Source organism: Marmota flaviventris, chromosome 17 (assembly GCF_047511675.1).
Source record: "Marmota flaviventris isolate mMarFla1 chromosome 17, mMarFla1.hap1, whole genome shotgun sequence".
In the NCBI taxonomy this organism is placed as follows: domain Eukaryota; kingdom Metazoa; phylum Chordata; class Mammalia; order Rodentia; family Sciuridae; genus Marmota; species Marmota flaviventris.
Window position 1 is genome coordinate 52,435,952 of NC_092514.1, and position 15,463 is coordinate 52,451,414.

Below are 15,463 nucleotides of genomic sequence, written 5' to 3' on the forward strand. Positions count from 1 at the left end.
TTTACTCCTGGTACATACGGGTGAGGTCCAAGCTGGGCCAGTGTCCTGGTGGCATCGTGTATGTGACACAGGGTATGGCAGTCTATGTAAATGTGGGTGTGTGTGGCTCCCTGCCCCCAGCAATGCAGCCAGGCCACAGTCTTATTCAATCTCCTCTTTACTGTGAATGTCATTGTCACAGTCACAGCCACTGGGAGGAACACACAGCTTTAACCCCCTGTGTGCTAAGGGGAAGGGTGGGGGCACTGAGGGCTATAAAACTAGCTATGTACAGAGCAGGGAGAAAAGGAGAGAAAGCCACTCGAGTACACGCTGGGCACAGCAGGACTGAGGTCAGGCAGGACCGAGTGGGGGTGTGGTGGGCAGATGGTGTGCACGTGAGGACATGCTGGGGAGGGTGGCACAACCTTGCCAAGGTCACCTGAGGCTCCCTGGCAGGGCAAGCGACCTCGAGGTTTCCCCAGGTTCCTCTACTTTTGGGATAGACCTGGGCTGAGAACCATTCCCTACTCCCCACCTGCCGACTTCTACCTTGATGCATAGAGTGGAGGCAGAGGTGCCGGAGCAAGACCCTGGCAAGGGTCAGAGGTGCATCCTCTCCCTTCCACTCCCCCCACCAGGCCTGGGGGCACCTGGCCCCTTCCTAACACTGACGATGGACCAGGGCAGTATGCCTGTAAGTGGTGGGGAGTAAGGCAGGAGGAAGTCCAGGGCTATGGTGGGCATGAGGGGGACCCAGGACCCCTGGCAGAAGAGTGATAGTCCTGGTTTCAGGACCACCGTGGGAAAGCGTCTCTAGGGCAACCCATCGGGGTGGATCATCCCCAATCCTCAGGCATCATCCATGGAGACTGGGACCCAGGGAGACCACCCAGGTGTCTCCACGGAGACAGATTGGCACTTAAGGACCACCACAAACCAGTTACTGCAGTGACTTCCACAGAGATAGAAACTGGTCATCAGGGAGAACCACCCCCACCCATTTCCTGGGTGACGGAGAGGGTCGCCTTGGTGGCCAGACCCCAAGGCAGCAGTCTGTCCTCTCGACTACAGGGGAGGGCGGCCCCTAGCTGACTCGGTAGGTGGACGTGTTCTTGGGCTCTGTGCTGGGCACACACCAGTCACCGGCCTCCTGGATGGTCTGGTAGTGGCGCCAGGCTGACTTGTTGTAGACGGGCAGGCGCTCCACTGAGTCTGTGGACAGGGCCTGCGGAGCACAGGGTGAGCCTCGCACCTCCCTGGGACTTGCCCACTCCTCAATAAACCACCCTTCCCCAGGTGGCTGTGCTGGTCCCTGATCCGCACGTCCCACCGCAAGTCAGCCCAGCCACCAGCCACTGGTTGAGACACGACCCTGCTCAGAAGGGCAATGGAAGGGTCTGTTCCCTCCTGTGTCCTGCTCCTGCCCATTCAAGAAAGCTAACTCCCTCAAAGGTCAGGGAGAAAGAGAGAGGAGGGTGGGCTGTGACCCTGATTAAGGTCACCAGGTTGGGTCCTCAGTTTCACCCTCTGAGCTGGATAACAAGACCTCCACAGTCCCCTTTCTTTCCAGGTCTAAAAGGTCAAAGGTCCCTGAAAGAGGGGTCTTAATCGTGGACCACGGATTGAAATTCCCTCCCAAGCTGGGGGCTGAGGGTCATATGGGTTGAGGAACTGTACCTCTGCTGATTCTGAGTCTAGAACCAGGAAAGGAAGGAGGGGTGGATGGGAAACCTCACAGCGGCCCTGCCTGCCCAGAAAACCCTTCTCCAGGGGACTCAGTGGGCAGGGCCTCACCTTGAGATAGATGACAGCATCAGTCCCAAAGCCTTCCATGGAGAAGAGCTGCAAGTCCCCCTGGAAGTACTTGGCATAGAGGCGGGAAATGGGGAGCCCATAGCCAAAGCCAGCCTGCAGGGAGCAAGAAGGCAGCAGTGAGGGGGCTGGGGCTGGTCCTGGGGCCACAGGGACCGACAGGTGAGTGGGCTGCTGGGCTGGGGCCATGCAGGGGCCTCCAGAACTGGGACGGGGAAGGGCATGGAAAAGAGAAGCCTCTGAAGCCAGACGGGGGTGTGGGACGGAGGAGGCCAGGCAGGCAGGAGGTCTGCTCAGGTAGCCAGGAGGCCTGTGCAGGTCACAGGGCTCCCCCTGGGAGTGGGCAGGGAGGCACTGGGCAGCAGAACAATGTCACAAGAAAGGTAGTAACTGTGGGGAGAGGGAGGGAGGACCGAGGAAAGGCGACAGGCAGGAAGACGACCCTCAGCAGAGGTGGACCTGTGCAGGAAAGGGAGAGATGAGGGGACCAGGAGGCCCAGACTCAGGAGAGGGAACTGTCACTACACACTGCCACGGAGGGTACAGCATCACTGGGAGATAGGGAAGCAAGAGGGAGAGAGGTGGAAGAGGCGGGCATCCCCCAGGAGCTCGAGGGCCCTGGAGGAAGCCATCTTACCAGCGGGGTGCCCCCAGTGCCGGGCTGGGGGGTGGGTGCTGTGGAATACATGTAGCTGAAGAGTCGCTCAATCTTCCTCAAGGGGACACCTCCACCCCGGTCACTCATCTGGGGCCAAGGGGACATGTCAGGAGCCCTCCAAAGCTTAGTTTTCCACCCACCACCACCCTGACCTTTCCATGGTTTTCCCCACCCACAAGGGCCACCTACTTTGATGGACAGATCTTCCTCACCCAAGGCCACCATAACCTTGATAGGGGGGAGAACAAGGCTGGATTCGTGGCTCTCCACTGTGGCTCGCATGGCATTCTGGGGAGGGGGAGGGAATGAGGGCTGAGCTGAGTGAGAGAAGCCAGACCTAATAGGAGCCCTGTGAATGGGGGTCCCCAGCCTCCTCACCTTGAAGAGTTCAAAGAGCATGTGGTAGAGGTGGGAGGGGACGTAGACCATGTGAATGGGCTGGGTGGAGTTGGCAGCTGCAGGGAGTCGAGAGCAAGGTCAGGACACAGCCTGGAGTAACCTTCCCACCCTCCTCCAGACAGGCCCAGCAGCCCTCCTGGCCCCCTCTTTGGGTAACAGCCACCCCTCCCAAGCTGTAACTGGGCAATGGCTGCCCAGCTAGAGACATCCCCAGCCTCCCTTGAGCTGGAGGGAGCCAGTGACTCACAGAAGCCCAGTCTTCCCTGTCTTCCTGAGAGCTGGGGGTGGGGAGCCAGCTCCAAATACCCTGCCACCCAGAGGCGGGCCAGAGGGAAACCTCTCTCTTAATTTAGCCACTCGGATTTGGATTCTGGAAAGGCAGCCAGACTGACGGCCCACCTCCAACTTGGCTCCCCCATCGCCCTCCTGCTAGTCCTCCTATTTCCTTCCTATCCATTTGAAATCATCTTGTTTATGTGTTTGTTGGCCCCATCCCCCAACCTCCCCAGCACCCAGAATATAAGCTCCCCGATGAGAACAGGGACCTTGTCTGTCTTGCTTGCAATAAATATTTATCAAATATTGAAATAGTCGCCATCAAATAAAAAATCCTAAAAGCAGCCCTGCTTCTCCCCTGCCTGGAAAGCAGCACCCCCTTCCGGCTGCCCCCCTCACCCGGCTCTCCCCTGCCCCACCCTCCCGGAGACACCCGCACAGCCTCACTTGCTCACCGTTGACCTCCTGGATCTCCAGGTCAGGTGAGGCCATGTAATACTTGTCACAGAGGAGCTTGGCCATGTCGTAGGCATCTGCAAGAAGATGGGGCCATTCAGGGTATGGGTGGCTCACATAGCAGGCAGTCCCCCTAGCGTGGACAGGGCATCACCAACATTACCTTCATGGGGATGTGCCCCTACCCACCGGGAATGGGTCACCCCTGGCAGGTGGACTTAGAGTGGTCCCCAAGTCTCCTGCAGGCCAGGCCCAGGGAGGCTCACCTTTCACCACGTCAGACACCTTGCAGTTGGGGTCGATGCTGCCGATGTGTTTGGGGTGGGCAGGGTTGGTGCTGCCATCAAAGATGAGGGCTGTGGGTGGGAGAGAAGGTGCTGCTGGCTGGGCCTAGAGCCTGTCCCTGCATCCCCTCTTCCCAGGGCCATCCCAGAATCCACCCTTCTCCAACCTCCTAGGGGCTCTGATCCCAAAGTGCCCCCAACCCTGGCTGCACCCGTGGCTCAGGCCACCTGGGACCTCTGCAGGCCTGAAGCATGCTTCTTTCCAGAAGTTTCTCCCCACATCTATCCCACCTGACAGCTGTCCTTTACGGCTTTCCCCATCTTGATTTTGAAATTAGTTGAGCATGAGAAACTCGTTGAATTTATGATGGCTATGACCTGTCAACAATCACAGTGAACCTTCCTGGACAAAGAAACTCTAAACAATAATCTGTTTATTTTAATTCATGTGCTGGGGATCTAGCCCAGGGGCTCCCCCCTCCTCCCACCCCCACCTTCCCGGCAGCTGGGCTCACTGTGCTGGTTGATGAGCATGCGGATGGAGATGCGGCTGAGGTAGAAGCGGTCCAGGAAGTACTGGATGTTCTGGTTGGAGACCGGGTCATCGCCGTAGGTGTCCTTGTACTCCAGCACGCCCTGGGCCATGGTGGGCACCACGTCATTGTGCCGGTTCCGGATGGTAACCAGGGCATCAGTGAACCTTTGGAAGGTCAGATGTTCACCCCACCCAGCCCCAGCCCTGGGGCGCCCAGACTCCTCCTGGTCTTCCCTTCCCAACCCCACGACACACAGCACCCCCTCCTCCTGAAGCCCACCCTTAATCTCCTGCTGCTGTGCCACAGTCTTCGTGCTCAAAGCCCAGAGCTCTCAGATCCTCTGAAGGGCAGCTTCCCAAGGGCAGGGCCCAGCCTCGCCCAGCTGACTCCCACACTGAGAATGGAGTCTGCTTCTCCCCTCAGACTGGACACCCCTGCCTAAGCATCTTTTTATCCTGCTGGCGTTCCGCCAGGAGCTGCAGCCTCAGATGCCCCTCGCCTGGACCTGCCTCCCTGCCACGCTCAAGGCCCTCACTCACTGATGCAGGGTACGGTGGTCCTCAGGGTCCTTGTCCAGGAACTCCATGATGTCCAGCAGACTCTGGACATACCTGTGTGCAGAGGGAAGGAGGGGACTTGGCTTCAGCTGCAGCTGGCGAGGCCGCCTCCCAGCCCCTAAGCCAGACCTTGTTCTTGGTCTGTTCCCACTGTGGGATCTGGGGACAGGCTGCAGCACAGCTTTCCTCAACCCATGTCATCTGCACATCTCCCTGACAGCCTGGTAAGTTATGCAAACCTCTAATCCATTGGTTCCCTATGGCACCTCTGCTTTGGAAACTAGAATACTAGTCTTAGGGGAGCCTGGAGATAATTCCATCCAAGAGGCCCCATAGGTCAGGAGAGTGGACCAAGGGCCCAGCAGTGAGAAGACACTGAGGTCCACCTGCCCTTTCCCGGACACATCCTATCACTTCTCCCATAGGCGTCTGCTGCATCCCCTGGGGTACAGACAGAGACTGGCCAGCAGGGACCTCTTCCAGAGTGACATTAGGCCTAGGGAACAGGATCCTAAAATGGTGAGTAGGCAGGGCCTGAGGGAGGGCTAGGTCCCTGGAAAGCCCAGAGAGGCTCCTTTTACTCTGAAGGGCCCCAGCAGCAGTGCACGGTGCCTGCTCCTACCTGCAGCTAGGTCAGAGGATGCAAAAGGAACACAGGGCCAGCAGGGGACAGCTTCCGCATATGAGTCACCTGGGCTAGCAGATGATGCCAACCTGGAGCCACTGTCCCCCCTAAGGTTCCCGGTTTCTCTGCTAACATGCCCAGTCTGCAGCCTGTTCTCCTGGGAGGGCAGGAAGCACTGGGTCTCTGGCAGAAACGCTCCAGCCAGGAGGCAGGTGGGGGAAGGGCTGCCTTTAGCCCCGTGGCAGGGGGCCCAGGCTTGGCGGTGTGTCTGGAAAGGGCCCTACCACATTCAGAGCCACTTCCAAGGCCAGTATGCTCTGACCTTCATGGTGACCTCTAAGAGGTAAGAAAGGGATGAGCCTCAGTCACCTCAACCCAGGCCTGGGGCAGCTGGGAGGGGGATGATGAAGGCCCAGAGGTCTCCAGCTCTCCTGTCACCCATCAGGCTGTGACTGCCCGGGATTCCCATCTCCAGACCTCCACTCAGGCTGTTCCTCTGCTCAGGTGCCCTTCCACTTACACCCACCAACTGCTGCCCTTCCCTCGCTCGCTAAGACAGCAGAGAAGATGGTAAACGAACCAGCTTGGAATGGGCTCTGCTTGGTCCCCGTCCTAGCTCTTCCACATCAAGCTGTGTGGCCCTGAGTAAGTCATGGAACCTGTCTGGGCCTGAATGTCTTCATTAGGAAAATGGGGACTTTGTAGACACATTTACTACTGCTTTTTGGTGAGGACTAAATGATCACTGGCATGGTGTGGAGCTCATTGCACTCTCCGAATGCTTGCTCAGAAACGTACCATCTGAGCACACCCTGAGGCCCCGTGCCTCCGACACCCCTGTACTTCTTATAGGCCCCAAATGACACCATTCTTTGGTCCACACTGCCCTGAAGAGCTCCCCTCTGTGGGCAGGAATGGGGCTCTTACCCCTGGGGCTCCCCGCAGCCTCCCCACCCAGGGCCCAGGATACAGCCTGACAGACAGAGGTGTCCTTGCTGACAGGGTGGGGACGGGGAGCCACAGTTGAGATCAGCTTCCCCCCAGAGTTACCCCATCCCTGTCCGAAGACATTGGATGGCACTAAGACCTCACTTCGGTCTCCTGAAGAATTACAACAGCTGACACTTACGCAGAGTCCACTGTCTCCACCTGCGCTTGGACCTGGGATACAGAGTACAAAGTATTTCCCTCGTTTTGAGGACAAGGGACCAGCTCAGAGAAGGCAGGTACTGTGCCCCAGCCACACAGTGAGCAGCAGGCTGGGATTTGAACCCGGGTCTACTTGGCTATACCCTGTGGCCAGCTGCTCCCCATCCACACTGCTCCTAAGAGTGATGCTTCTGCTGCTGCCGATGGCGACAGTAGGCAGCATTCTCTGGGTCTGCTCTGTGACCCCCTGGTGCTTCCCTTTGACCTCCACAGGGATCCCATGAGGTAGGCGCTGCTGCGAGACAGATGAGGAGGTGAACATGCAGAGCCGGGATGCTCTCTCCCAGGCCCGTGTGACTCTAAATCCTTGTCCTCTACCACGTCCAGAATAAAGCCTCATGCTCAGATGACTCTTAGAGAGATTTGGGAGAGAATCCCCAGTGCTGGGGGGAGGGGGAAGAGAAAGGGGAGGGGGCCAGCTGGAGCATGGCCCTGGGATCCCCTCTCAAGACCCAGGGGCAGGTGGGGATGGAGGAGGCCAGAGGAGGAGGTGGAGCTGCTCCCTGACTGCGCATCGCCAGCAGGGGCAGAGTTCTAGTGCCGGAGGGTAGGGCTGCTCGGTGAAGCTTAGCGGGCAGCATGGGGTGTTCACGTGCCACTGACGTGGAGCAAAGGACAGCAGGATGAACTGGCAGTGGGCACCACCGCCAGCCAGCCAGCACAGTATGATAAGGGACATCACAGTAGCCACAGGCTTTAGACTCCCTGACAGCCCTGGTTGTATTCCCAGGACAGAGAGGAGATTCCCAGAGGATCCTTGGCCTGGCCCTGGCCTGATGCTCCCAGGGGCCTGGCACTCCAGATGTCCCCCTTGGGCTAGGCCTGGAACCTACAGAGGAGACACAGGGGGTGGAGCCCTGCTGGCTCCTGGGCTGCCTACCCTCCCAGCACCCAGGAAGAGCTGGGTCTAAAGTAGATGGCATGTCCAGGCAGAGCGGGCAGTGGGGGCCCACCCCAACAACTGGGGAGGCCTGGGGCCTGGGAGCCTGCTACTCCTAGGTAAGCTTCCCACCTGGAGGTGCCCCCAGGGCTGCCTTCAGGGTTCTCACCAGTCCAGAGCCCTGACAGGGAAGGCAGGAGGGTGGCATGTGGGGTGGCGGGTGGCCACACCTCAGTGAGGAATGTGCAGAGGGGGTGCGTAAGACTGTGAACATGAGGAGCGTGCCTGTGGGGGTACAAGTGTGTGTGCACTAGTGTTCACAGCTGCTGGGGACAAAGTAGACCAGGAGATAGCCACATGAGGGCCATGTGAGGGGGTGGCTCTCTGTACTGAGTGAAGAGGACCAGAGCCAGCCTGTACCTGGAGCACTCTCTTGGGGTTCAGGAGCAGGCTTGGCTATGCACTGAAGTCCACTGGCTGCCCAGTCCCCCGCTGAACAACGGGGTTCCCAGCAGGAACTATGGGGTGGGACTGCACAGATAGAAGGAGATAATCCCGGCTCCTGGTTCCTACCAGGCTCAGCATCTGCTCCTTAGTTATGCAGGGGGGTCTGGGGGATCCGGCAGCCAGTTCTGCCCAGGCCCTAGCCCAGTGGGGGACCAGATCCGCCTGGGCCTGCTGCTTGGAATTCTCTGGGACTGGGTGGTTCCCTGGGGTGGCAGCAGGGTCTGGGGTCCACACACCTTGCACATAGGCAAGGGAGGCTGGCGAGAGGATGCTGGCCACACCCTATCACCTGCCCCCTTCCAGCAACCCCCACAGACTCTTAATGACAAGAATGACTCACCATCATTTGATTCTACTCTAACTCCTACTTAGCCCAGAGCGTTTTCTAAAAGCACGTCCCCACTATCCACACCTCCTCTGGCCATCCTCCCCTGCTGAGAGGAGCCTGGTTGGCCACCAGCTGACAGACTCTTTGCTGGTGGACCCTACTTTGCAGGGGACTTACACGTGAGCTTAGAGATCTCAGTCTTTCTCGCTGTGGTGGATGCCCACCGGCTCTGGAAAACCTCTCAGCACCGCGACACTGCCCACGGGGTGGCCTGCCGCTCCCTTCCAGAACACAGCCTCCAGATCCCGTAGCCCTGGTTCGACTCCCAGCTCCACCACCCATTCCCAGGGTGGCCTAAGAACTTCTTCACCTCCCTGAACCTCAGTTTCTCATCTACAAAGTGGGGGGCGAGAGCAAAGTCCACTCGGAAGGTTGTGGGAACGAGTGGCGCCTGTGAGCACTCAGGCTGGCCCTCAGCGATGCAGGTTTTGTCCCTCTGGTCACTTATATCACACCGTCTAGAAACCTCCACCACAATTGGATCATCTGTGGCCTGGAGGTGCTGCTGCCCGGAGGCCTGGGGACATCGCTGGTGTTAACAGAGTTCTGTATGCTTTAACAATGGCATTTGACCCTGAGAAACAGAATGGGTCTCCATGTTACAGACAAGGGAGCAGAGGTGTAGGGCCACCATACTGTCTGCAATACCTAGAACGTCCCCACCTTCCTGTCACCTCCAAAACATGGCCTGCTACCCCAAGTCTGTCCAGCTGAAATAACACATCAGGTTTATTCCTGAACCAGGAATTCTTCAGGTACAGGGACTGCCCAGACCCTGCCCCAGCTGAGGGGAGACCCTGCCAACCATCACCGCACAGTGACTATGACACTACTGCCAGCTGCATCTGCACAGTACCCTTTTGGTTTCCAACAGAGAGGGTTTTTTTTTAAATATATTTTTTTAGTTGTAGTTGGTCATAATACCTTTATTTTATTTATTTATTTTTATGTGGTGCTGAGGATCGAACCCAGCACCTTGCACATGCTAGGCGAGTGCTTTACCGCTGAGCCACAACTCCAGCCCCTCCAATAGGGAGCTTTATTTCTTACTCATCAGACTTAGTCTGGTGGCTGTCTTGCCAGGTTCCCTGGGAAGTCACCGCCTCTTCTCATACAGACCCTGCCCACGCCCACGGCATCTGATCTGTCATTTAGCCAGCTGGAGCTTTCTCCTGGAAAAGGAGATCTGCACTCTTATAGGCAACCACTTTGTCCCCATCAGGAAGTCCTTCTGCTCTCACACCGCAGTCTCTCTTGCTGTGGCTGATGCCCACTGGCTCTGGAAACAACTCTCAGCAGGCTGTCTCTTCAGCATGCCAGGAGGCCTTAACAATCCCTTGGCTGGCTCTCCTCTAGGCTGAATCATCCTCTGGTGAAGTATTCTCTCTTGTCTAACTTCACTCCCTCCTGCTGTTACTTGACATTACTTCCAAGCTTTGATAGAAGAATAAATTAGGTCAAGCCCCCCCAGGTCACTGATTTTCAGAAATGGACTCTGTGTAGCGTCCTGGGGAGTCATGGACAGTCCAGCAGTCCCCTGCCCTCCTCCTGCACCTCTGGCTGTCCCCAGAACACAGTGTCCAGGGACGGGAACTGAAAAGCCTGGTCCTGGAGTCAGCCTGAGTCGGTCAGTCCTGAGAGGCAGCCAGGCCAGTCAGCCGGACAGAGTGGGAGGAAGGCTGGGCAGAACAGATGGCACCTTCTGTCTCTCCCCAGTGCTCCACCACCCTGTGGTGGGACACGCTGGTTGGCTCGGAGATCCTGGGCTCAGCAAGGGGTGACCTGGTTGGGCTACAGGAAGATCAGACTCTGCCCTCCGTCCCTCTATCCCACCTTCATGGTCACACTGGGCACAATCAACCCCTCAGAGCATGTTCCCGGGTGACCAAGCCGGGTGACCAAGCCAGCCCCTTCCCATTCTGGCTATGAATTGCCTACATTCCTCTGAAGTCCATTTTACCTTCCACCATAATTTTATATATATATATATATATATATATATATATATATATATATATATTTGTGTTTTTTTGTGTGTGTGTGCCAGGGATTAAACTCAGGGGCACTCGACCACTAAGCCACATCCCCAGCTCTATTTTGTATTTGATTTAGAGATGGGGTCTCACTGAGTTGCTTAGGGCCTCGCCAAGTTGCTGAGGCTGGGTTTGAACTTGTGATCCTCATGCCTCAGCCTCCTGAGCCACTGGGAATACAGGTGTGTGCCACTACGTCCAGCTTCCCACAACTTCTGATTTGGTCAACATTCATTGTGCATCTACTGTATACCTGGCGTTGTGTGTAACACGTTATCTACCGTGGCTCATTTCATTAGAGTAATTCAGGGGTGTGCGTGTTCCTGTGCAGACATAATGCTGGCAGGGCACCAATAAAGCCCCTGAACCCTGAGCACTGTCTGGTTATGGGAAGAGGGTAGGGGTTCGCATTTTCTTCTGCGTTTTTGTATTTTCCACGTGTCAAAATGATATTATGTTATCCTTCTTCAATGAAGGGGGAAAACACTCAATTATACTTTTAGAATAATAACCTTAGGGCTGGGGTTGTGGCTCAGTGGTAGAGCGCTTGCCTAGCATGTGTGAGGAACTGGGTTCGATTCTCACACCATGTATAAATAAATAATAAATAAATAAAAGATCCACTGACAATTAAACAACATTTAAAAAATAATAATAATAACCTTTGATTCTTCATTTAAAAACAACTAACTCTTCAGTGCTCACTGCTCCTCCCTCTATCTCTGATGCATTTGGTTTGCCCGGTCTTGGTAGAAATCATATTTTCCTATGAGAGGATGGGCTCCCTGAGGGCAGCCATTGCTGTTTTCTTAGACACAGCATGCTGCTGGGCTCAGGTGGAGACACATGCTCTGGAGTCCAAAAGGAAACCACAGCCATTCCACCCTGCGGGTCCCAACAGCCAGGCAATTGTGCCCAGGCACCATGACAGCCCACTGATGATTAGCCAGCTATATGCCTGGTGAAGGACACATCCTGTTTGTGCTTCATGGAACAGGCTGTTGGCTAACGACCTCTTTACCTGACCCTGCACCCTCCTGAGTGCCTTTCCCAGGCTTCACCTCTGCTCCTCTGGCTGCCTGCAATAAACTTATGGACTTTGTCCTCCAAAACTCTTTGGGAAAAGACTGTGTCATCCCTGTATCTATTTGAGCATTTTCCAACATCCAAAACAATCAGACTTGTTGCTTGGATTATATAATGTGTTCCAAGATTTGCTTCTTGTTTCTGTTTCTCAAAAAGTCACCCTAAATACCAGCATTTCGGGAGGCTGAGACAGGAGAATCATGAATTCAAAGCCAGCCTCAGCAACAGCGAGGTGCTAAGCAACACAGTGAGACCCTGTCTCTAAATAAAATACAAGATATGGCTGGGGATGTGGCTCAGTAGTTGAATGCCCATGAGTTCAATCCCTGGTACCAAAAAAAAAAAAGTCACCCTAAATAAATAGCGTCTAGTAGGGGCTGGGGTTCTAGACCCAGGCTGGTGGCCACTGCTGACATTATTAGCCTGAATTAAGGTTTTGACTATGAAAACTGATTTCTGGATGGATCCTGGGTTCCCAGAGAAAGCAGGATGGTAAGAAGAGGGGTAACCCGGACACAGAAGTGAGGAGGCCGACTATTCATGCTAGGGCCTAGGATTCCCATGTGACTCTGGGCAACTCCCCAGCCTCTCAGAGCCCCTGTGTCTTCCCTTGATCCCCACCCGCCTCAAGGCAGCTGGCAGTACAGACTCCATCCCTGAGCCAAGGGACACAGGTGATGGAATGGGAGAGGTCTCACCAGCTCTGTACCAGCTGCACAGAGGGTGTGCTCAGCACCCGATCCGGAAGCAGGTTAATCTCTTTCATGATGTTGGCCAAGCGCACAGGGAGCTCCTGCCGAAGGAAGGTGAACGAGGTTTTCTCACAGGCATTGCTGGACCCTGGTGGAAGACAGAGGGGTGAGTCCATAGGCACAAACCCTGGGAATCCAAGGACATCTCCAGGATCAGGTGAGCTAAACCTTGCATTGATCAGGGTTTAGAGGACAAGGGACCTGCCCAGGACAAAAACAAGGCAGCTCTCTTAATCTCTGCGGTGTTCAGGCCTCCCCATCACCTGTCCAGTACTTCAAGACCTTCATCCCCTTCCCATCCTATTTGCCTTTAAACATGGGGACAGGGCCCCTTTGGGACCCATTTGGAGCTGCTCTGGCCTAAGTCACCTCACTTCTTTCTCCTTTCCTCCCAGTAAGCTTTGGCACTGGGAGTAGATCCAGGGGGGCAGAGGCACCCAGGACATACATCCCACCTGAACTGTACCCTAGTTGAGGGGGGCTGTACCTAGACTCCCTTGGCTGCAGGGTCCAAGCATTGTCCCTGGGCACTCTACAGGCTGGTGAGGTGGATGGATGCCCACTGTAAGGTTACCTCTGTATTAATGATCCCCCACTTTTCTTTGGTACCAGGATTAAACCCAGAGGCACTTACCACTGAGCCTCATCCCCAGACCTTTTGCTATTTTATTTACAGACAGGGTCTCACTGAATTGCTTAGGGCCTACTTAGCTACGTTGCTGAGGCTGGCTTTGAACTCGTGATCTTCCTGCCTCAGTCTCCCAAGCCACTGGGATTATAGGCATGCACCACCATGCCTAGTATTAATGCCCTCTTTGAGGCAAATGGGAACCTTGATCCCCAGTAAAGATGAAAAGCTGGGTGAAGGACTGGAGAAGGCTATGAGCCAGTGACAGGAGACCTGGGTTCTGGTCCAGGTTCTGCCTCCAAATCTGTCATCCAGGACAAGTCATCATCCTTCTGAAAGTCTCACTTTCCCCACTGTACAAGTGGAACAAACTACTCAAAGTCCTCTGCAGGTGTGACATTCCTCTCCAGTATGGGCTGGGTGGCTTCTAAGGGCTGAGAGTGGGCCCACCAGGCTTTCCTACATGAAGGAAGCTCAACACTCAAACAGGGTAGTGGGTGGGAAGACATATCCTGAGAAACAGGTGCCATATGTCTTGGCTGCCACCTCCCTGACCTCTTTCTGTCAGTGACGCAGCTGTAACCTAAGCCAGCCACTATCTACTCAACTCTTGAGAGACCTGGGCCCCCCCTCCCAATTTCTAGCTGGCACCACGGAAATGCCATTTAGACAGACAGGGCCCACACGTCTGGCTGCCACCTTAGCTCAGCCCTCCTCCTGCCCCAAAGCCACCCCTAGGACATTGGTAGGGGGAGATCCTGGGGGATCTCCTGACCCAGCAGCCCCCAAAGCAGGGGGGGGGGCAGTCAAGGGAGGGTACAAGCAGCATGACCACCTCATGGTGACCTGGGCCTCTGCCCAGCTGAGGACAGGCAGCCAGGCTAAAACAGGTTTGATCTTCAAGTGTCCTTGCCCACTGAGGCAGCTGCAATGGGTGGAGGTACACCAGTCAGGGGCATTGGCGCCTGCTGGCAACTTCTTCTGAAGGAGCCTCCTGGCCCACCTGCCCAGGGTCTTCGCTCCTGCCTGCTCAGGAGGGTCTGACCCTTCACCTCCAGCCTAGTTTCCTTCCAGATGGCTGCACCTCTCAACCCTGCCTTGTCGCTGCTACCACCATGCCCCCTAGTTCCTCTGTCACCCACTCTTTAAGAGTTGTGGAGACAACCGCCGATGGCCTTTCGGTGCCCAGATAGGGCTCCGCTCCCTCCCTGTGCTGACATCAGGCCTCGCTGCCCCTTACTCTCGCAGATCCCTCTCAAAGCGAGCCCAGGAGGAAACCTTGGACCCCCTCCTTCTCAGCGCCCCCACATTCCCTCGTACAGTTTAGGGGACAGTGTCTTCTGCTGGGGGCACCCTTAACCCTTTCAGCCCTGCCTCCCTGTTAACCCCTTCCTGCCTCAACTCTTCCGAGCAAGTCTTCCTGGCCACAGAGGGCCTCTCCGCTCCTGGGGGTTAACCTCTCGTTGCCAGGACCCCTTCTCCGCGCCCCACCTGGCGGGCCCGGCGGCTCTCCGCCTCCCGCCTCCCTCCCTTCGGACTCCGTACCGAAGTCCAGAAACTGCTTCATTGACAGGGGCGACGGGGAGAACTTGCTGAAGTGCTCGATGTACTTGGGCGCTCCTGCCAGGGACGCATTCTTCAGCAGCGCCCGCACCCAGCGCATGGCGGCGGCGCCCGCAGCTCGGGCTCAGCTGGGCTGCGGTCCCTGCGCGGGCAGCTCTGGCGCTGGCTTGGCCCAGTCCGGCCCAGCGACGCTGTTCGGCTGCCTCCTCCCTGCTTCTGCCCTGACGGCCCCTCCGACGCGCAGCCAATCAGCACTCGTGGCTTCTCGATATAGCCAATAGCCGCGCACAAACAATTCCGGGAAAACCAATAGCCTTGTGCCCCGGCACGTGGCTTTTTCTGGGTCCGCCCCCTTAACCCTGTCTTTGCCGGGGTGGGTCTGTTGTTTTCCTAGACTGTGTCGACGTCCCGCCCCCATCGGCTCCCTCCCCCGGTGCCTCCCAGAGGCAAGCCCCGCGTTAACCCCTCCCTTCCCCGAGGCCAGCAAGCCCTTTGCTTCCTCTTCCACTCTTGCCTTGCTTTGCTCCCTCACCACTTTTCTTCACTTGCCGGGTCCTTTTTAACCCTTCCTTCCCTGACTTATCCAGGTAACTTTCAGCGAATCCCTTTTCCAAATAAAGGTACCTGTCTTACCTGTCCTGATCCCTACCAGCTCTCCTTTCTGGAGTCTTGTGGCTTCCCAATCCGGGTGATTGACACAGACTGAGTATTTGCAAAATTAGGAACCAGGATACGAGCCTATACTAATCTGCCCTATATTCATGCAACCCACTCGCTTCCATAAAGATCCAAGTGCCCCAGGAGAAGGTGGCGTTTGCCTTCCTAAAGTGAA

General features: G+C 56.2%; 1 protein-coding gene across 1 annotated transcript; it reads right to left on the reverse strand.

The window, feature by feature from the left end:
• Window positions 1-139: 139 nt before the first annotated feature.
• On the reverse strand, window positions 140-14,859 carry Pdk2 (pyruvate dehydrogenase kinase 2). Its single transcript, XM_027924722.2, has 11 exons — window positions 14,614-14,859; window positions 12,387-12,528; window positions 4,943-5,014; window positions 4,383-4,567; window positions 3,850-3,939; window positions 3,583-3,660; window positions 2,831-2,907; window positions 2,642-2,740; window positions 2,432-2,539; window positions 1,777-1,890; window positions 140-1,207 (listed from the first exon to the last, which is right to left on the reverse strand). Exons 1-11 carry the CDS (start codon window positions 14,729-14,731, stop codon window positions 1,067-1,069), a joined length of 1,224 nt encoding a protein of 407 aa, XP_027780523.1. The 5' UTR covers window positions 14,732-14,859; the 3' UTR covers window positions 140-1,066.
• Window positions 14,860-15,463: the final 604 nt, after the last annotated feature.